Source organism: Pseudophryne corroboree, chromosome 1 (genome assembly GCF_028390025.1).
Source record: "Pseudophryne corroboree isolate aPseCor3 chromosome 1, aPseCor3.hap2, whole genome shotgun sequence".
Lineage (NCBI taxonomy): Eukaryota > Metazoa > Chordata > Amphibia > Anura > Myobatrachidae > Pseudophryne > Pseudophryne corroboree.
The window spans coordinates 161,579,135-161,601,773 of record NC_086444.1 but is presented as its reverse complement, the minus strand read 5'-3'; the positions used below and the strand labels follow the sequence as shown (position 1 = coordinate 161,601,773).

At 46.9% G+C, this 22,639-nt stretch overlaps 2 protein-coding genes across 8 annotated transcripts in view; one reads left to right on the top strand and one right to left on the bottom strand.

Annotated features, from left to right (window-relative positions):
• GFM2 (GTP dependent ribosome recycling factor mitochondrial 2) overlaps positions 1-8,544 on the bottom strand; it is a 119,769-nt gene extending 111,225 nt beyond the window's left edge. The window contains exons 1-3 of one of the 7 annotated variants that reach the window (XM_063963857.1): positions 8,182-8,544; positions 7,533-7,629; positions 721-805 (exon numbers count right to left, since the gene is read on the bottom strand). In XM_063963857.1, the coding sequence (XP_063819927.1) occupies positions 721-805; positions 7,533-7,583 (136 nt within the window). In that variant the 5' untranslated portion in view covers positions 7,584-7,629; positions 8,182-8,544. The other 6 variants (XM_063963855.1, XM_063963851.1, XM_063963852.1 and 3 more) reach the window with 6 other exon arrangements.
• Positions 8,545-8,572: 28 nt separating this feature from the next.
• Positions 8,573-13,364, top strand: NSA2 (NSA2 ribosome biogenesis factor). The gene is made up of 6 exons (XM_063963858.1): positions 8,573-8,815; positions 10,699-10,886; positions 12,266-12,416; positions 12,507-12,686; positions 12,922-13,114; positions 13,220-13,364. The coding sequence occupies exons 1-6, from the start codon at positions 8,813-8,815 to the stop codon at positions 13,285-13,287; spliced, it is 783 nt and encodes a 260-aa protein (XP_063819928.1). The 5' UTR covers positions 8,573-8,812; the 3' UTR covers positions 13,288-13,364.
• The last annotated feature ends 9,275 nt before the right edge of the window (positions 13,365-22,639 follow it).

The window sequence follows — 22,639 nt, the reverse complement described above, 5'->3', positions numbered from 1 at the left end:
TCTGAGTCATGTTTGTACGGAAATGCATTTGCAATTGCGATCTTTAAGGCTACAGAACTGCTAATCATCGCAAGTGAAGCAGCCGCCCAGAAAAGAAGACAGACGCCCACTGAAGCCTTCACAAACTCATTCACAACTGCGCACACATACGCGGACTATACGCAATAACAAGGAACAATGACTGCTAGAGTTGCCCGATGGCAACGCAGGCTGGCTGCGGCAGTAGCGAATCTGATGCTATGCTTCTCTGCGTACATAATCGCAGCTGACAACAGGACACGCTCCGAATAAAGCCAAGACACACCTGCGTTTTTGCTGCCACTCCCTGTTACCTCCCCCAAATAGTCCCAACCTGTCAATCACTCTACAATAATGATCTCACTGCGAACGGCATCGCAAAGGCACCTTTACACATGCACAGTGGTATCGCTGTGCATGCGCAGTCTGCCGGGAACTGATCACTTGCGTGAACCTCAGCCATAGCGTACAAACATGAATTAGACCCTATGTATGGAAACAATCAGGATACAGGCGGAGTAGCAAAAAAAAAAAAAAATGGAGCCACTGGATCAGACATTAGTTCAATTAGTTATAGGTCTCTTAGAACTTATCCAAAAAATTAATACATGCAATGAATTGGCACCCTTATGTTGAGTGTATGCATAAAATACCCTGTAAGGCACAAGATACTGATATGGTGCCATAATAGTGTAATCATACCTGCTGGTAAGCTGTACTTCCTGGCATGCTCTACAAGATCTCTTGTTCTACACAGTAGAAGACGTCTTTTACAGCATTGTACACACTAATCAAAAATAACAGAAAGACATTTATTTTCAGATAAAAATAGGATTTTAATTACCTACCGGTAAATCCTTTTCTCGTAATCCGTAGAGGATACTGGGGTTCCATTTAGTACCATGGGGTATAGACGGGTCCACTAGGAGCCATGGGAACTTTAAGAATTTGATAGTGAGCTGGCTCCTCCTTCTATACCCCTCCTACCAGAGACAACTGTTCCCGAGGAGACGGACATACTTTGAGAGAAGGATAGATAAAGATAGTGGTGAGATTCCGAACCAGCACACAAACAGAGGAAAGCGGGTAGCATTCAGTATGCCGCCTGTTGGGATCCCAGCGCTCAGTATATCGGCACAAGAATCACGACACCCGGCATACCGACAACTATTCTCCCTCTTGGGGGTCCACGACTCCCCTGGAGGGAGAATAAATAGTGTGGCGCGTGTAGCGTGACCACAAGGGGCTCATTTGCGCCCGCCCCCCTGCCGGCGATCGAGATCCCGGCGCCGGTATGCTGGCCGCCGGGATCCCGCTCGCCGGCCACTCATATTACACCCGAGGAAAGCTATGCTAACCCACCTTTAAACAAGAACAGCAACAGCTAAACCAACAATACTTAAGTAAGTAACAGAGCAGGAACAACGAAGCACTGGGCGGGCACCCAGTATCCTCTACAGACTACGAGAAAAGGATTTACTGGTAGGTAATTAAAATCCTATTTTTTCTTACGTCCTAGAGGATACTGGGGTTCCATTTAGTACCATGGGGATGTACCAAAGCTCCCAAACCGGGTGGGAGAGTGCTGAGGTTCTTGCAGAACGGATTGACCAAACTACAAGTCCTCAGAGTCCAAAGTATCGAACTTGTAGAACTTAGCAAACGTGTTCAAACCAAACCAAGTAGCCCTCGGCAGAGCTGTAAAGCCGACACCCCCCGGGCAGCCGCCCAGGAAGAACCCACCGACCTAGTAGAGTGGGCCTGTACAGATTTTGGAACCAGCAAACCTGACGTGGAATAAGCATGCTGGATAGTGAGCCTGATCCAGCGTGCAATTGTCTGCTTTGAAGCAAGACACCCAATTTTATTGGGATCATAGAAAATTAATAGCAAGTCAGATTTTCTATGAAGAGCTGTTCTCTTTACGCATACCTTCAAAGCCCTCATAACATCCAAAGACTTTGAAGTTGCAGAAGTGTTGGTGATAACCGGAACCACAATAGGTTGGTTGATGTGAAACGCAGACACCGCTTTCGGATGAATTGCTGAAGAGTTCTGAGTTCAGCTCTGTCCTCATGGAAAATTAAATAGGGGCGAGACAAAGCCCCCAGCTCCGACACAAGTCTTACTGAAGCGAAGGCCAACAGTGTGACAGTCTTCCACATAAGATATGTTACGTCCACCTAAAACCAGTCCGATTGGAGGAACTGCATCACCACATTGAGATCTCAAGGTGCTGTGGGAGGCACAAAGGGAGGTTGGAAGCACAGAACACCTTTCAAAAAGTCTGAACCTCAGGGAGGTTTTCGAAATAAAATGGACAAGGCCTAAATCTGGACTTTTATGAAGCCCAAACGTAGGCCCACATCCACACCGGTCTGCAGAAAAAGCAGAAAATGTCCCAGGTGAAATACCGCCGCAGAATAAGTTCTGCTCTCACACCAAGAGACGTATTTCTTCCAAATACGGTGGTAATGTTTAGACGTTACCCCCTTCCTGGCTTGGATCATAGTAGGGATAACTTTGTTAGGGATCTCTCTTCTGGCTATATCAGCCTTTCAACTTCCATGCCACTAAACGTAACTGCGGTAAGTCCTAATAGACGAACGGGCCCTGTTGCAGAAGATCCTCGCGAAGAGGTAGAGGCCACGGATCTTCGAGGAGCATCTCCAAAAGGTCTGCGTACCAGGCCCTTCTTGGCCAGTCCGGAGCAATGAGTATTGCTCGAACCTTTTCCCTTTTTATTCTTTTTAGAATTCTTGGGATCAGAGGAAGTGGAGGAAACACGTACACCATCTGATAGACCCATGGAGTCGTCAGAGCGTCTACCGCCACTGCCTGTGGGTCTTTTGACCTGGAACAATACCGCTTGAGCTTCTTGTTGAGACGAGAGGCCATCATGTCGATTTATGGATATCCCCATCGACGTGTCAAGCACCTGAACACTTCCGGGTGAAGGCCCCATTCCCCCAAGTGCAGGTCGCGTCTGCTAAGGAAGTCTGCTTCCCAGATGTCTACTCCCTCCCAGAATAAAGACCGCTGACAACACCACAGCATTTTTTTCTGCCCAGAGGAGAATTTTTGGCACCTCTGACATTGCTGCTCTGCTTTTCGTTCTGCCCTGTCGGTTTATGTACGTCACTGCCGTCACATTGTCTGACTGGACCTGAATGACCCGATCGTGAAGATGATAAGAGGCATGCAGAAGGGCATTGTATATGGCCCTGAGTTCCAGAATGTTGATTGGAAGGATGACTTCCTGACTTGACCATCTTCCTTGAAACTGCACCCCCTGGGTGACTGCTCTCCAACCTCTGAGGCTTGCGTCCATGGTTAACAGGATCCAGTCCTGAATTCCGAACCTCCACGAGGTGAGAAATCTGTAGCCACCACAGGAAGGCGATCCTGGCTTTTGGCGACAGATGGATCCTCTGGTGCATGTGAAGATGCGATACGGACCATTTGTCCAACAGATCGAGCTAGAAGGGTCTTGTGTGAAACCCTCCTTATTGAAGCACCTCGTAAGAGGCCAGCATTTTCCCCGGAAGGCGAATGCATAGATGCACCGTTATCCAGGTTGGCTTCAGGACATACCGAACCATCGACTGGATGACCAATGCCTTTTCCAACGGAAGGAACACTTTCTGCGATTCCGTGTCCAGAATCATTCCCAGGAATGGGTTGCCTCCGTGTTGGCTGTAGGCGAGATTTCGGAAGGTTCAGAATCCTCCCGTGATCCTGGAGAAGTTTGGTTGAGAGACCAATGCTGTCCAGCAACCTCTCCCTGGACGGAACCTTTATCAGAAGATCGCGCAGGTACGGAATTATGTTCACTCCCTGCTTGCATAGTATAAACATCATCTCTGCCATCACTTTGGTGAACACCCTCGGTGCCATGGAGAGACCGAATGGCAGGGCCTGGAACTGGTAGTGACGGTCCTGCAGTGCAAACCGTAGTTAGGCATTATGAGGCGGCCAGATCGGAATGTGAAGATACACATCCTTGATATCCAGAGACACTAGGAATTCCTCCAGACCTGAGATCACCACTCTTAGAGACTCCATTTAGAAATTGATCACTCTTAAGAACGGGTTCAAGGACTTGAGGTTCAGAATTGGCCGAACCGTCCGGTTTCAGTACTACAAACAAGTTGGAATAGTACCCCTTGTTGTGCAGATGAGGTGGAACTGAAACAATGACTTGAGTCTGTACCAGTTTTTGGATGGCCTGCTGTAAAGTTATACTTGCCTCTTGTGAAGCTGGTAAGCCTGATTTGAAGAATCTATGAGGTGGGAGCTCTCTGAACTGCAGTCTGTAGCCCTGGTATATAAGATCTATGATCCAGGGATCCCGGCACGAACTTGACCAGATGTGACTGAAGAATTTTAGTCGGGCTCCCGCCTGACAGTCCTCCAGGCTTCCACCATAAAGTTCACAGAGTCCTGTATATGCGGCAGGAGTAAAACAACATCCCCTCCTAGACAAGGAATCTAACCCCTCAATTAGGTTACCTGACCATTTAGCAATGGCTTTTGTGATCCACGCACATGCAATAGTGGGTCTCTGGGCCACCCCAGCAGCTGTGTACAATGATTTGAGTGTAGTCTCAATTTTACAATCAACCGTATCTTTTAGGGAGGCTGCACTAGGGACAGGCAATACAATTTTTCGTGACAGCCTAGAGACTGATGCAGTGGATTTTCCCATTTTTTCCTATCCTCCAGAGCATTGGTTCTCAAACTCGGTCCTCAGGACCCCACACAGTGCATGTTTTGCAGGTAACTCAGCAAGTGCACAGGTGTATTCATTATTCACTGACACATTTTAAAAGTTCCACAGGTGGAGCAAATGATTTCACTTGTGATTCTGTGAGGAGACCTGCAAAACATGCACTGTGTGTGGGGTCCTGAGGACCGAGTTTGAGAACCTGTGCTCCAGAGGAAAGGGAAAAGATGAGAGCAACCTTTTAGGGATTTGAAATTTCTTATCAGGATTAACCCACGGTTCTTCAAACAGGGTATTCAATTCCTTTGACGCAGGAAATGTGACTGAGGACTTCTTTTTTACATTAAAATAGGATTCCTCACATTCCTCTGACACCTTATTAGCAATTTGCAGAACGTATCTGATATCCTCTATAAGAGCCTCTATTCCCTGTGACAGAGCCGCATCCCTTCCCCCTTCACCCTCCTCCATGTCTGACCCGTCAACGTCAGAGTCAGACTGCAGGATATGGGCCTGTGATCGCTTTTGCAGATAAATGGGAGGAGATTGAGACGCTGGTTTGGGGACTGAGTCTCTATTCATAAACTCATCCACAGTTTGTCTTAAGTATTGCGTCTCATTCTCATTGCAGGATAGTTGTGTAGAAATATTTGAGGTCATTCCCTTAATGGAATTAACCCACTCCGGTTCAGCCCCGCCCCACTATTCTGGGAAGGTGCACTGCCCTGAGTACCCAGTAGTGAGCCCCCTGGGAAAGAGGAACACTCCGCTGTACAAGAAAAACACTCTTTGCCTGACATAATGTAAATGTGACAGCACACACACACACAGGAAATGGTTAAGCACAATTAACCTACAAAGAATCCATCAGGGAGACACAGAGTTATTTGGAGCCAGCCCCCACCGCACCCTTATCGCTAATAATGCCAAGTTTAGCCGGGTTGCAGACTAAGTACCCTGATAGGGGACTTAGTACACTAATAATCGCCCCCCCCTGCCATGACCCCCTGGTACCGCCGAGGTAATCTGGAGTCACTCCGGAGGAGCTGCGCGTCTCTGTTAGTCAGCGTCTGTGTCCACTGCAGAGGGAAAATGGCACTGGTGAGCTGCTGGAGCCGCTCATAGCGAAGGCCCAGCCCCTTCAATGGCACGCGGTCGTCCCGCTTTTTTTATACTGGCTGAGGTAATCTGGTGCTTAAAATGGAGAGAAACCCGTTTTAAGGCTGTTTTTGCTAATGTGGGTACTGTGTACTGAGACGCAGCTGTGTACTGTGTCTGGAGACGCATTCTGCTAGGTTAAAAGCCGTGCATCTCCGTACCCTCATGCCGCCATAATGGCCGGCGACCCGCTAGCCGGGACGCCAGCTTTGTTCTCACCACTCTTTATTCTTCTGGCTCTGTTAGGGGTGGCGGCGTGCTGCGGGAATGTACACGCGCCGTTGTGGGGCCTGCGAATATTTCCCTCAGGAGCTAAGCGTCCTGTCAGCGGGGAACGGGACCATTAACCCTTCAAGAGGCTGGGCCGTTCCCCCCTTCCTAAATCCCACGATGCAGGCAGGCTGGTGCCAACCAGCCCTGCCTGAAAATAACAAACATACAAAATAAATGCAGAAAACTCTTCAGGAGCTTCCAGCAACGTGACCGGCTCCTCCGAGAACATTTTCTAAACTGAGTCTGGTAGGAGGGGCATAGAGGGAGGAGCCAGCCCACACTATCAAATTCTTAAAGTGCCCATGGCTCCTAGTGGACCCGTCTATACATCATGGTACTAAATGGAACCACAGTATCCTCTAGGACATAAGAGAAAGTGCAATTGTGACATAGCCATTAATAAGCAAACATTAGTGATAGGATAAATTGCTTGGAGACACTCCAGCCTAAAGAATTAATGTGCTTAATCTCTATAGTTACATTATGTAATATATAAAATGACAATATTCCTGCAATTATCTCCTCCACTATCTACCAGGGTTCAACAATGTTGTTTCCTTTGCCCTACGTTTTTCTCCCTATACAACTCACGTCTTGATGAAATATAAAGGGCCCCATACACTAGAACGATAATGGCCGATTTCATCCGATTTCGGCCCGATATATCGGGTGAAATCGGGCATTTTGGAGGCGTCTCTGATCCGATGCGCGTTCCCGTGAGCATTGGATCGCATCCTCCAGATTGAACGTGCTGCACTCGTGATATGTCAGACCCCGGAGGCATGGCTGGGATCGCCCAAGATTTTTGTATGCAAAAGGACAGCATACGATGTATCTTGGGCGATCCTGCCACCCTGGAGGCTGCCGGGGTGATCACCTGCGACATGTCAGACGGACATGTCGCAGTAGTGTACGGGGTGGGGCCTTTTACACTTGTACTGCTACCACCTTTTTCCTAGTACAACCTTGGGCCTAAGTGATAAAACTGCATATTCTGGCAAAGAAGGATGGGAGAGGACAGTGTAAGAGACTAGGGGCTAAATTTACTAAGGGTCACCATAGCAATTTGTTTTTTCGTAAACTTTGTCAAATGGCGACATACTTGCCTACCTGACCCTCTCCATGAGGGAGAAAATGCTCTGATCCTGGACTTTCCTGGTAATGTATGATTGCCATCACCTGTGGTGAAACACCTTTCTTATCAATTAACTAGCTCACCACAGGTGATGGCAATCATACATTACCAGGAAAGTCCAGGAACAGAGCATTTTCTCCCTCATGGAGAGGGTCAGGTAGGCAAGTATGAATGGTGATCTCTGACACTAGGCTGGGAGCTGCCTCATAGAGCAATGCTTACCTCTGTATACATATAATAAGGGGTAGGAAAAACCTTGAACAGTGACAGCATCCTTTCTCCTTTGTGCTCAGCAGTTCACAGACGCACGCAGCATAACCTAGAACAGGAAATATAGGTCACTGAAACTTTATGCCAATACTAAATGAATTAGATAAAGCACCATGAACCTGAAGGACAAAGGTCAGCAATTGAGGACACTGGACAGAGACCCCTACATACCGACACACACCTACTGCATGGATGCTGCCCTGGGAACATACATAACCCTCTCGGCTGGGCGGCTCTGCACTTTACACATTCCTTGTCTTTTCCACACGCACTTTTTCTCTTTACAAATATTATCTTATCGGTGGCAGACAGCCCGGAGCTCTAGAGCAGTTGTAGAACTAAAAGTCTTGGAATGCCAACCAGTCTGTGATGTATCTACGTCTTAGGGACATGTGGTTTTTCCAGATGCTGTGGGACTACAAATCCCAGCATGACCGTGCAGCTTGTTCACTTTGGAATTACAAGCCCCTGCTTGCAGTGCATTATGGGACTTGTAGTTTCACAGCACCTGGACTAGCTGATATCACCTTTGCCTATCACTCACACACACATTGTCCCTCTACATATGTACGGCACCACAGTGACAGCGTGTTATCCTCACCTCCTCACCTGTCAGTACCAGAGACCATATACCGCACATAACACGTGACGTGACCTCCAGTTTCCTTACGGTTGGTTCTATATCGGAGTGGGAGAAGGGACCTTCTGACGTGCCTAGGGGAGGAGACCCGTCACCAGGGGGAGGAGCTACGGCCTAACAAGGTACCCGAAAAGTACGCTCGCCACCTAATTACTAAAGCTAAAGGTAATAGTTGGTGGCGTGGATACTAGAGCAACTGTCCCGCTGGCGTAGCTTCTCCCCCTTGTGTCGTGGCTCCTCCCCCTGACGGAAAAGGTCCCTTAGGCCACTTGAAACTAGCCTCAACCGTTTCTTTACTAAGCTGTTGGCGTGGGACATTAAGTAGCGTAATGACGCCATTGCAAAAAAAAAAAAAAAAATACGTCTGACCTTCTTCCCAGCATTCCTCTGCTCTGGCACTAAGGAAGTGACGGACGTCATGCTGTTTTGTGGGCGGAGCTCCCTTTTTCGCACTTCCATCTTACACGGTGTGTGTGGCCCGGAGCTCACTGGGCTCTTATCTACCACCGGCTGATCCCCCACCGCATCCAGGCCGAGCCAGGGACCAGCAACCGACAGGAGACACCGGGGAGCACAGCCCAGGAGGGACACCATGGTGAGGGGACCGTGTACGGATGTACTACTTCATGGGTCTGCTTCATGGAACCAGGGGCATATGGGAAAGGTCCTCTCCACGAAGAGAAACTAGACGCTGCCGTCTACCTGGGTCACTCCCGTACAGGCTTGGCAGTCTCAGGACCCTTGCCCGCTAGTGTAACATACTGGGACATATAGTTCAACAACCGCTGGACAGCCTCATTGCCTCAGCCCGTACCCCTGTGGTGCATCTACTGCCTGCAGCTCTGTCTGGTATGGATAGGTTATCTATCATTGCATAATAATAATACCAATAGGTTATTTACCATCCATCTCTAGTGCTTGTGTATGTACAAGTGACTGGCATTGGCAGTAGTTATGTTCAGGGTGACTGACCCATACAGAATTGGTATTTGAGAAAACATGTTTGCTTACACTATTTATTAACAGTTTCTTATATAGTGCAGCATGTTCCGTTGTGCTTTACAATTGGAAACAACAGTGATAAAATAAAACTGGGTAATAACAGACAGTCATAGAGGTAGGGGCTGTAGTATGTTATGTCGGCTATCGGGATCCCGGGGCCCAGCATACCAGCGCTGGGATCCCGACCGCTGGCATACCGGCAGCGGGGCGAGCGCAAAAGAGCCCCTTGCGGGCATGGTGGCACTACGCGCAACACGCTATTTATTCTCCCCCCAGGGGGGTCGTGGACCTCCCAAGAGGGAGAATAGTTGTCTGTATGCCGTCTGTCGGGATTCCGGCACCGGTATACTTAGCGCCGGGATCCCGACAGCCGGCATATCAAATGCCTACTGAGGGAGGGGGTTGTCCATGGTATTAACACAGTTAAACTATAGAACAGATCTGGACCCATGAGAAGGTGGAGGTATAAGCTGTGATCATGGATGTAATGTCTGTTCTCCATTATATTTAAAACAATCTGTTTGAGCCATAATTTTATCTATCAACCTTCAGGACCACCAGTGTCCAACCCAGGGCCTAATTCAGACCTGATCGCTGTTGTGCGAAATCGCACAGCGGGCAATTATCGAATGACTGCACATGCGTACGGATCGTAATGCGCAGGCGTGAGGCCAAACTGCGTAAAAATCCTGCGTCTTTTCTGATCACTAGGCGAACGCAGGTTGATTGATAGGAAGCAGGCGTTTGTGGGTGGTAACTGGCCATTTTCTGGGAGTGTCAGGAAAAACGCAGGAGTTCCCAAGCATTTTCAGGAAGGGTTTGTGATGACAGCTCTGGCCGATCAGCCTGTCTGTATCGCACTGTAGGAGTAAGTCCTGGGCTATGCACAGACTGGAAAAATCATTCGATAGTGAGTGAGTTGCGAATGGGTTTGCAGCTGGCCGGCGTTTGCAAAGCTTTTCGCACGGCGTACGCAGACTTGCATAAGGCGGATTTTCACTCTGTGTCTGGGCAGCTACTGTCCGATCGAAAACCTCTGCAAATTTGCAAAGGTGTGATCAGGTCTGAATTATGCCCCCAGTCTTGTATTGGCCTAATATTTGAAACGAATGTTTTGTCTAGGCCTGATGTCGGTGACTAGGGGCAGTGTTATCACAGGTTAAGTGGTCTAATTGTCAGAGCCTTGCCGTTTGCTCCTTCCCGGCAAATATAAATGGCCCTATGTGAGCAAATTATTCCCATGGCCTTCTGGTTAACATCAATGATGGGTTGTGTGCTATGTATTAGAACAATGGTTCCCTAACTTTGTCCTGAAGGCGCCCTAATAGTCCAGGTTTTAAGGATAATCCATGCTTGTGCACAGATGGTTAAATCAAATTAACGGTTACTAATTAGGGCACCTATGCTCAAGCATAGCTATCCTGTAAACTTGGGTTGTGTTTGTAATCTATTGCATTTCCATTTGTTTATTTATAGCCTCAGAATGAATACATCGAATTACACCGTAAGCGGTATGGTTATCGCTTGGATTACCATGAAAAGAAGAGGAAGAAGGAGAGCCGAGAGGTTCATGAGCGATCACAGAAAGCAAAGAAACTCATTGGTCTGAAGGCCAAACTGTACCACAAGCAGCGTCATTCCGAGAAGATTCAGATGAAGAAAACGTAAGTGACTTGCTGATATCCTGAAGACTATTAGTGTTCACTCTAGGCTGTTTTAGCAGGGTGCCGCGCCCTGCCCAATTTTTAAAAGGCAAAACCCGCCCTGCCCCTTTTGCGGCGACCTGGTAGAACAGCCGCCTGCTTCCTGCCCTCCATGCACGCTATGGGAGAGAGCTGGGGAAAGCCCAGCAGCGACGGAGGTGCTGGGCATGCCCCCAACAGTGACGTCGACGGCTACAGACGCCCCCTATAGCAACATCTGTGGGCCGCACCGCCCACTAAAATGACGTTGGCGTTGCCACGCTCCCTACTTTACATAGTCGTGCCCCTGTTTCGGGCGCACGGCTTCACCGCGCACGCCAATGTTCCCCCGGACTCCGGCGCCCTGCCCCTTATAGATTCTAGCAGGAACACTAGGCCACAGGTTCTCAAACTCCGTCCTCAGGACCCCACACAGTGCATGTTTTGCAGGTCTCATCACAAGTGAAATAATTAGCTCCACCTGTGGACCTTTTAAAATGTGTCAGTGAGTAATTAATACACCTGTGCACTTGCTGAGTTACCTGCAAACATGCACTGTGTGGGGTCCTGAGGACCGAGTTTGAGAACCCCTGCACTAGACTATCTATAACTGTTCTTCCTTTTGGTAATGGAAGACAATGAAACAAAGAGGATTAATTTTATTCATATAAACTAAGTTCAGAGTGACCCTTTTATGTATAGAGGTATGGGATATATAGTGTTCACGCAAGGCTGTTTTAGCAACACCCTGGTGAAACAGCAAGCTGCCGACGTGTGAATAGATAACGTTTGCTTACGCGCGGCATCTATTCACATTGTAAGTAGATCTTTGGGGAATCCCAGCACCTCCATAGGTGCAGGGCACGCCCCGGGAGTGACGTTTCGGGGTGAGGCACGCCCCGGGAGTGACGTTTCGGGGTGAGGCACGCCCCGGGAGTGACGTTTCGGGGTGAGGCACGCCCCATTAATGATGCTGATGGGCCCGCACCCCTTATTGGCACGCCCGCATGCTGCTCCCAGCATACTGCCACCCTGCCCATCTAAATTCCTGGGGGGGGGGGGACACTAGGTATATTCTTTGGTATCACTGCAACTTTGTTTTCAGAAAATGTTTTACCATAATTAGGAGTGCCATGCCTAATATATTACAAACTACATTTATAAATCCCTTGTGTGTTTCCTCAAGTTACCTCGGACATTTATTCGTTCAGCATTGTTCCTCACAGTAACTGGAGAAGTGATAGTTTTACCAATTATCTTTGTTGCAAGTGAATGTTTTGGATTACTGGTTTCCTGTTTTCATTTTTCATTACCCCATTTTTAAGGTAGTTTAACACATTTGTTTTTCCCACTACTCCTAGTATTAAAATGCATGAAAAGAGGAACACCAAACAGAAGAATGACGAGAAAATGCCAGAGGGTGCTGTGCCAGCGTATCTGCTGGATAGAGAGGGGCAGAGTCGAGCAAAGGTTCTCTCCAATATGATCAAGCAAAAGCGAAAAGAGAAAGCGGTGAGTAATGAGTTGTCACAATGATTAGTCAGGATCTGCGTTCAGAGTGATTTCCTTATGTAAGTACAACTTTACTTTCATATGTTTTAGGGTAAATGGGAGGTTCCTCTGCCCAAAGTGCGAGCTCAAGGAGAAACAGAAGTACTTAAGGTTATCCGCACAGGGAAGAGGAAGAAGAAGGCATGGAAGAGGATGGTCACCAAAGTTTGCTTTGTTGGAGATGGGTTCACCCGGAAACCTCCAAAATATGAAAGATTTATCAGACCAATGGTGAGTTAGTAATTACAGTAAGGATGTCTTTTTGTCATCTATTAAAAATCTTAGGCTTCTTGAGGGTTTTTTTTTTTTTTTTTAATTATTATTTATCATCCTTTTCTCTTTGTTCTTGAAAAACCAGAACAGCAGTGGCATTACATTACGTTATAAATTGAGTGTTTAACTGTATACACCTAAAGTTCTAAAATGCTTTGTCGTTGGTCTATCCTGACAAGTTCTGTTTTCACAGGGTCTACGTTTCAAAAAGGCGCACGTGACTCATCCAGAGCTGAAAGCCACATTCTACCTCCCTATCCTTGGGGTAAAGAAGAATCCTTCATCCCCACTTTACACAACCTTAGGTGTCATAACAAAAGGAACAGTCATAGAGGTGAACGTCAGTGAGCTCGGTCTTGTAACGCAAGGAGGCAAAGTTATTTGGGGTAAGTAGGAATTTGTGGTTGGACTGTGTGATATGTAATGTCATGACTGCTTGATGAGGGGCTTTTATACACTCATTGTAATAAACATTTCCTTTCTTCCCTTAGGAAAATATGCACAAGTCACAAACAATCCTGAAAATGATGGGTGTATCAACGCAGTTTTGCTTGTATAACATTATCTTTGGTTGATACCTGTAGAACAGAGACTGGATTTTGCAACAAATAAAAATACCCATATTGGGAGAACATCTTTTGTTGTTTATACCTTTTTAATGCAGACTCCCATATGCTGGATTCTATAGCCAAATATTGCTACATCCAAACAATCCCTTTTGATTGTCTGTAAAAAAAAAAAAATATATATATATATATATATATATATATATATATATATATATATATATATATATATATTCACTCACTCTCTCTCACTCTTTGGGCACCCCAGGCAAAAATTCATTTTCTCTAAACGTCCTAGTGGATGCTGGGGACTCCGTCAGGACCATGGGGATTAGCGGCTCCGCAGGAGACGGCACAAAAATAAAGCTTTAGGATCAGGTGGTGTGCACTGGCTCCTCCCCCTATGACCCTCCTCCAAGCCTCAGTTAGGTTTTTGTGCCCGTCCGAGCAGGGTGCAATCTAGGTGGCTCTCTTAAGGAGCTGCTTAGAAAAAGTTTTAGGTTTTTTATTTTCAGTGAGTCCTGCTGGCAACAGGCTCACTGCATCGAGGGACTTAGGGGAGAGAAGTTCAACTCACCTGCGTGCAGGATGGATTGGCTTTTTAGGCTACTGGACACCATTAGCTCCAGAGGGAGTCGGAACACAGGTCTCACCCTGGGGTTCGTCCCGGAGCCGCGCCGCCGACCCCCCTTGCAGATGCTGAAGATTGAAGGTCCAGAAACCGGCGGCAGAAGGCTTTTCAGTCTTCATGAAGGTAGCGCACAGCACTGCAGCTGTGCGCCATTGTTGTCACACACTTCACACCATTAGGTCACGGAGGGTGCAGGGCGCTGCTGGGGGCGCCCTGGGCAGCAATGTATAATACTTTTTATGGCTAAAAAAATATATCACATATAGCCCTTGAGGCTATATGGATGTATTTAACCCCTGCCAGATATCTCAAACTCCGGGAGAAAAGCCCGCCGGAATAGGGGGCGGGGCTTATTCTCCTCAGCACACAGCGCCATTTTCCTGCTCAGCTCCGCTGTGAGGAAGGCTCCCAGGACTCTCCCCTGCACTGCACTACAGAAACAGGGTAAAACAGAGAGGGGGGGCACTTTTTTTGGCGATATTTTATATATTTAAGCTGCTATAAGGATACAACACTTATATAAGGTTGTTCCCATATATATTATAGCGCTTGGGTGTGTGCTGGCAAACTCTCCCTCTGTCTCCCCAAAGGGCTAGTGGGGTCCTGTCTTCAATAGAGCATTCCCTGTGTGTCTGCTGTGTCGGTACGTGTGTGTCGACATGTATGAGGACGATGTTGGTGTGGAGGCAGAGCAATTGCCGATAATGGTGATGTCACCCCCCAGGGAGTCGACACCGGAATGGATGGCTTTGTTTATGGAATTACGTGATAATGTCAGCACATTACAAAAATCAGTTGACGACATGAGACGGCCGGAAAACCAGTTGGTACCTGCCCAGGCGTCTCAGACACCGTCAGGGGCTGTAAAAACGCCCTTTACCTCAGTCGGTCGACACAGACCCAGACACGGACACTGAATCTAGTGTCGACGGTGAAGAAACAAACGTATTTTCCAGTAGGGCCACACGTTATATGATCACGGCAATGAAGGAGGCTTTGCATATCTCTGATACTGCAAGTACCACAAAAAGGGGTATTATGTGGGGGGTGAAAAAACTACCTGTAGTTTTTCCTGAATCAGAGGAATTAAATGATGTATGTGATGAAGCGTGGGTTAACCCAGATAGAAAAGTGCTAATTTCAAAAAAGTTATTGGCATTATACCCTTTCCCGCCAGAGGTTAGGGCGCGCTGGGAAACACCCCCTAAGGTGGATAAGGCGCTCACACGCTTATCAAAACAAGTGGCGTTACCGTCTCCTGATACGGCCGCCCTCAAGGATCCAGCTGATAGGAGGCTGGAAACTACCCTAAAAAGTATATACACACATACTGGTGTTATACTGCGACCAGCCATCGCCTCAGCCTGGATGTGCAGTGCTGGGGTTATCTGGTCGGATTCCCTGACTGAAAATATTGATACCCTGGATAGGGACAGTATTTTACAGACTTTAGAGCAATTAAAGGATGCTTTTCTTTATATGCAAGATGCTCAGAGGGATATTTGCACTCTGGCATCGAGAGTAAGTGCGATGTCCATATCTGCCAGAAGAAGTTTATGGACACGACAGTGGTCAGGTGATGCGGATTCCAAACGGCATATGGAAGTATTGCCGTATAAAGGGGAGGAATTATTTGGCGTCGGTCTATCGGATCTGGTGACCACGGCAACGGCCGGGAAATCCACCTTTTTACCTCAGACCCCCTCCCAACAGAAAAAGACACCGTCTTTTCAGCCGCAGTCCTTTCGGTCCTATAAGAACAAGCGGGCAAAAGGACAGTCATATCTGCCCCGAGGCAGAGGAAAGGGTAAGAGAGGGCAGCAAGCAGCTCCTTCCCAGGAACAGAAGCCCTCCGCGGGTTCTGCAAAGCCCTCAGCATGACGCTGGGGCTTTACAAGCGGACTCAGAAATGGTGGGGGGTCGACTCAAGAATTTCAGCGCGCAGTGGGCTTGCTCACAGGTGGACCCCTGGATCCTGCAGATAATATCTCAGGGTTACAGGTTGGAATTCGAGAAGTCTCCCCCTCGCCGGTTCCTAAAGTCTGCTCTGCCAACGTCTCCCTCAGACAGGGCGACGGTATTGGAAGCCATTCACAAGCTGTATTCTCAGCAGGTGATAGTCAAGGTACCCCTCCTACAACAGGGAAAGGGGTATTATTCCACACTATTTGTGGTACCGAAGCCGGACGGCTCGGTAAGACCTATTCTAAATCTGAAATCTTTGAACCTGTACATACAAAAATTCAGGTTCAAGATGGAGTCACTCAGAGCAGTGATAGCGAATCAGGAAGAAGGGGACTTTATGGTGTCCCTGGACATCAAGGATGCTTACCTGCATGTCCCAATTTGCCCTTTACATCAAGGGTACCTCAGGTTCGTGGTGCAAAACTGTCATTATCAGTTTCAGACGCTGCCGTTTGGATTGTCCACGGCACCTCGGGTCTTTACCAAGGTAATGGCCGAAATGATGTTTCTTCTACGAAGAAAAGGCGTATTAATTATCCCTTACTTGGACGATCTCCTGATAAGGGCAAGGTCCAGAGAACAGCTGGAGGACGGAGTAGCACTAACCCAAGTAGTGCTGCAACAACACGGGTGGATTCTGAATTTCCCAAAATCTCAGTTGACCCCGACAACACGTCTGCTGTTCCTGGGAATGATTCTGGACACGGTTCAGAAAAAGGTGTTTCTTCCGGAGGAGAAAGCCAGGGAGTTATCCGAACTTGTCAGGAACCTCCTAAAACCAGGAAAAGTGTCTGTGCATCAATGCACAAGAGTCCTGGGAAAGATGGTGGCTTCTTACGAAGCAATCCCATTCGGCAGATTCCACGCACGAACTTTTCAGTGGGATCTGCTGGACAAATGGTCCGGATCGCATCTGCAGATGCATCAGCGGATAACCTTATCGCCACGGACAAGGGTGTCTCTTCTGTGGTGGTTACAGAGTGCTCATCTGTTGCAAGGCCGCGGATTCGGCATACAGGACTGGGTCCTGGTGACCACGGATGCCAGTCTGAGAGGCTGGGGAGCGGTCACACAGGGAAGAAACTTCCAGGGAGTATGGTCAAGCCTGGAGATGTCTCTTCACATAAATATACTGGAGCTAAGAGCGATTTACAATGCTCTAAGCCTGGCAAAACCCCTGCTTCAGGGTCGGCCGGTGTTGATCCAGTCGGACAACATCACGGCAGTCGCCCACGTAAACAGACAGGGCGGCACAAGAAGCAGGAGAGCAATGGCAGAAGCTGCAAGGATTCTTCGCTGGGCGGAAGATCATGTGATAGCACTGTCAGCAGTGTTCATTCCGGGAGTGGACAACTGGGAAGCAGACTTCCTCAGCAGACACGATCTACACCCGGGAGAGTGGGGACTTCATCCAGAAGTCTTCCACATGATTGTGAACCGTTGGGAAAAACCAAAGGTGGATATGATGGCGTCTCGCCTCAACAAAAAACTGGACAGGTATTGCGCCAGGTCAAGAGACCCTCAGGCAATAGCTGTGGACGCTCTGGTAACACCGTGGGTGTTCCAGTCAGTGTATGCGTTTCCTCCTCTGCCTCTCATACCCAAAGTACTGAGAATTATACGGCAAAGGGGAGTAAGAACGATACTCGTGGCTCCGGATTGGCCAAGAAGAACTTGGTACCCGGAACTTCAGGAGATGCTCACGGAAAATCCGTGGCCTCTACCTCTAAGACGGGACCTGATTCAGCAGGGACCGTGTCTATTCCAAGACTTACCGCGGCTGCGTTTGACGGCGTGGCGGTTGAACGCCGAATTCTAAGGGAAAAAGGCATTCCGGAAGAGGTCATCCCTACACTGGTTAAAGCCAGGAAGGAGGTGACTGCACAACATTATCACCGCATTTGGAGAAAATATGTTGCGTGGTGCGAGGCCAGGAAGGCCCCCACGGAGGAATTTCAATTGGGTCGATTCCTACATTTCCTGCAAACAGGATTGTCTATGGGCCTCAAGTTGGGGTCCATTAAGGTTCAAATTTCGGCCCTGTCGATTTTCTTCCAGAAAGAATTGGCTTCAGTTCCTGAAGTCCAGACTTTTGTAAAAGGAGTACTACATATACAGCCCCCGATTGTGCCCCCAGTGGCTCCGTGGGACCTTTAATGTAGTTTTGGATTTTCTCAAATCCCATTGGTTTGAGCCACTCAAATCGGCGGATTTGAAATATCTTACATGGAAAGTAACCATGCTACTGGCCCTGGCTTCAGCCAGGAGAGTGTCAGAATTGGCGGCTTTATCGTATAAAAGCCCATATCTGATTTTCCATTCGGACAGGGCAGAACTGCGGACGCGTCCTCATTTTCTGCCTAAGGTGGTGTCAGCGTTTCACCTGAACCAGCCTATTGTGGTGCCTGCGGCTACTAGCGATTTGGAGGATTCCAAGTTGCTGGACGTTGTCAGGGCATTGAAAATATATATTTCAAGGACGGCTGGAGTCAGAAAATCTGACTCGCTGTTTATACTGTATGCACCCAACAAGCTGGGTGCTCCTGCTTCTAAGCAGACGATTGCTCGTTGGATTTGTAGCACAATTCAACTTGCACATTCTGTGGCAGGCCTGCCACAGCCTAAATCTGTCAAGGCCCATTCCACAAGGAAGGTGGGCTCATCCTGGGCGGCTGCCCGAGGGGTCTCGGCATTACAACTCTGCCGAGCAGCTACGTGGTCGGGGGAGAACACGTTTGTAAAATTCTACAAATTTGATACCCTGGCTAAAGAGGACCTGGAGTTCTCTCATTCGGTGCTGCAGAGTCATCCGCACTCTCCCGCCCGTTTGGGAGCTTTGGTATAATCCCCATGGTCCTGACGGAGTCCCCAGCATCCACTAGGACGTTTAGAGAAAATAAGATTTTACTTACCGATAAATCTATTTCTCGTAGTCCGTAGTGGATGCTGGGCGCCCATCCCAAGTGCGGATTGTCTGCATTACTTGTACATAGTTATTGTTACAAAAAAATCGGGTTGTTCTTGTTGTGAGCCGTCTGTTCAGAGGCTCCTACGTTGTCATACTGTTAACTGGGTTCAGATCACAAGTTGTACGGTGTGATTGGTGTGGCTGGTATGAGTCTTACCCGGGATTCAATATCCTTCCTTATTGTGTACGCTCGTCCGGGCACAGTATCCTAACTGAGGCTTGGAGGAGGGTCATAGGGGGAGGAGCCAGTGCACACCACCTGATCCTAAAGCTTTATTTTTGTGCCCTGTCTCCTGCGGAGCCGCTAATCCCCATGGTCCTGACGGAGTCCCCAGCATCCACTACGGACTACGAGAAATAGATTTATGGGTAAGTAAAATCTTATTTTAATGTGCAAAAAGAAGCCAAGGAAAGATGGAAAAATCTCCAAAAGGCATCAAATTACAGATTAGACATTCTTATAACATGTCAAAAAAAGTTTGATTTTATTTCCATCATTTACACTTTCAACAGAACAGAAAACAAAAAATGGTGTCTGCAAAAGTTTGGGCACCCTGCAGAGTTAATACCTTGTACACTTCCGTTGTAATAAATGGGTGCACGGTAATAAATAGTTAATAAGTAGCAAAAGTAGAAAATCCACTTGTACCAGCACACCAGAAGTAGCAGAAAAAGTTCCTTTTATTGTTAATCCATAATTATCTTGGAAATAAAGTGCATCATGCAATTCAATGGATTGGCAGTCAATGAACAAATGAATATTGGTTCCAATGCATGTTACCAGTCCGCAGCTCCACCTTAACAGCTGTTTCGGTGCCACAGCACCTTCATCAGGGTCCAGGAGCCAAACAAATGTCATAGAAGCCATCCATGTATGTTCACAACAAATCCACTACAAATCCACTACATCTTATATACCCACAACCACACACAATCATTACAAACACCTGTGTTACCTATTCCAATCTGTGCCTCATCAAACATCATCCAATAGAAACATGGCATTTCCTGGGTGCCACATAAATCATGTTCCCCGGCAACAGCATTGCGATGTGATCGCGTTACCGGAAGTGACACGCCTCCGGCGTCACAGGAAGTGACGCACCTCCGGCGTCATGTTGAATGTTACCATGGTAACAGTGACTCTCTGGGCGTCATCAGGGCGATCTATATATTGTACAGACATGGCAAACTACCTATCCGTGCATCAGTCTGGAGGCAGTAGATAAGTAATTGCTCATGTAATAACCGGACCATGTTAAATAGAATAAACACAACAATTTGAGTATAAGACTACTAATTAATTATTGAGGCACTAATTGGTACATGCAACCAAAAGAACGGAATTATCACAAGAGGTACCTTAAGGTGAAAAGATTTTTCTTACTATATCTTACCCAATTTTTAAGTAAGTTGTCACATGGTTTACATGCCTAGAAGAACAAAAACTAGCGGGGATCCATCAGTTCATTCTACACACAATACTGTCTCTATGAGATGTTTTAAAGAAAGGAAGTAAATGACAGTTCTTTATTCAGTCCATTAGGGGCCATAGACCCTAGATTATATATCCATTTGGATTCCTTTTGTAAGAATGTACGGTTCCTATTTACTCCTATATGGCGGAACTTGTTCAATTGGCATAACTTTCAGATCCTTTGCCATGCTTGACTACCGAGAGGTGATGTGCTACTGGTGGTGTGCTGATGTCAATCTTTGTCAATGCTTTTTTGATGGAGCTGCAATGCATTGATATCCTTTCCTTGAGCATCCTTTGGGTTTTCCCCACATAAATCAATTTGCAGGGGCACCAAATCACATACACCATGTATTTTGTGTCACAGGACATTCGTTGTTTGATCGGATAGCTCTTTCCTGTGAGTGGATGCAGAAAACAAGTTCCTGTATACAAGAAACTGCAATTCACACAACCAGTGCATTTGAACACACCATGTGTCAGTTGTAACCATCCTGGATTCGTCATCACTCTCGGGCTGATGTCAGAATAAACCAATTGGTCTTTCAAATTGCTACTTCACTTGTAGCAGAACAATGGTTCCTTACTGCAAGCATGTTTCAAAACAGAATCACTGTATTATATGTCAATGTGATAAAATGGACCGTCTAATGGCACCCGATGATATAGAGTAAGTACTTGTTAGCGTCATTCTTCCTGTTGCATCAGATCTTTCGGTATTAGAAGATCATTTCTGTCCAATCGGAGACATTTTTGTATAGCCTCATCGACCTCTGTTTGATCATAGCCCCTTTGTAAAAACTTGTCTCCCATTTGTTGTAATGCTATGCTTAACTGGTTGTTCTGACCATCCTGATCAATTGGGAGTAGGGTAGCCCTCTTTTTAATGGCTGTGGGTGGAAGCTATCAAATTTAAGTAGCGTGTTTTTATCTGCAGATTTACAGTAAATCTCAGTAGAAAATGCCCCCTGGATTATATTGATGCATACATCCAGAAATTCAATAGTAGTTGGACTGTATGTGAATCTGATGGACCCTTCCAAGCTATTAAGTTTCGTAATAAAGGCCTGCAACAACTCACTTCCTTCAGTCCAAATTAGAAACAGGTCCTCAATAAAACGAGTGTAAAACTTTACATATTTAGAGAAAATTGGGTCACCATGAATATGTAATTTCTCATATTCGTACATGAATAAATTGGCGTACGATGGTGCCATGTTCGACCCCATCGCTGTTCCACGCAATTGCAAATAGAATGCATTATTGAATAAGAAGTAATTTTTATGAAGTACTATCTCCATGAGAAGCATTAAATATTCAATAGGTGGACCACAATACCGTGTGTTGGAGGAGATTACTGATCTTATGGCCTCCATACCGTCTTTATGACCAATGTTAGTATAAAGGCTACTAGCATCAAGTGGTACCAGCAGACAGCCTTCTAGGGGCAAACCAAATGATGTTAATTTGTGTAGAAAATCTGTAGTGTCTTTAAGATAATAGGGGGTATTCTGCACCACCGGTTGTAAATAGGCATCCACCAATTGGGACAGTGGCTGACCCAACGATTCCCCCTAGATGAAATTATGGGCCTACCAGGGGGTTTTGTCATGGATTTATGTACCTTCGGTAGAATGTACAATACAGGAACTGTAGGAAATTCCTGAGTTAGAAAATCAGCAGTGGGAGTGTCTATCCAACCATTAAATACACACATCGATATGATAGTCTATTTCTCGTTTATAGGCTCCAGTGGGATCAAACGTCAACTTTTTATAGTTCAGTGCATCATTCAATTGTGACATGACTTCATCCACATAATCAGATCGGTCACGGAGAACAGTCCCCCCACCCTTATTTATCTGCAGGGCGTATGATAATATCTTTGATGTTACGTAATTCTCTAATAGCCTTGGCCTCCTGCTTATATTTTGATGTTTCTTTCTCATGGAGTGGATGATGCGTATAGTATCCCTTTTGACCAATCTGATAAATGTGTCAATAGATGCGTTATTACTTGGAGGATCAAAAGTACTCTTTGGCCTAAATGGCCTCTCCACTATAGCATCTGAATTATGTTTGCTGAAAAAATCTTTTGGAGCTGCGGACTGGTAACATGCATTGGAACCAATATTCTTTTCTCTGACGTCCTAGTGGATGCTGGGTACTCCGTAAGGACCATGGGGGATAGACGGGCTCCGCAGGAGACTGGGCACTCTTTAAAGAAAGATTAGGTACTATATCTGGTGTGCACTGGCTCCTCCCTCTATGCCCCTCCTCCAGACCTCAGTTAGAATCTGTGCC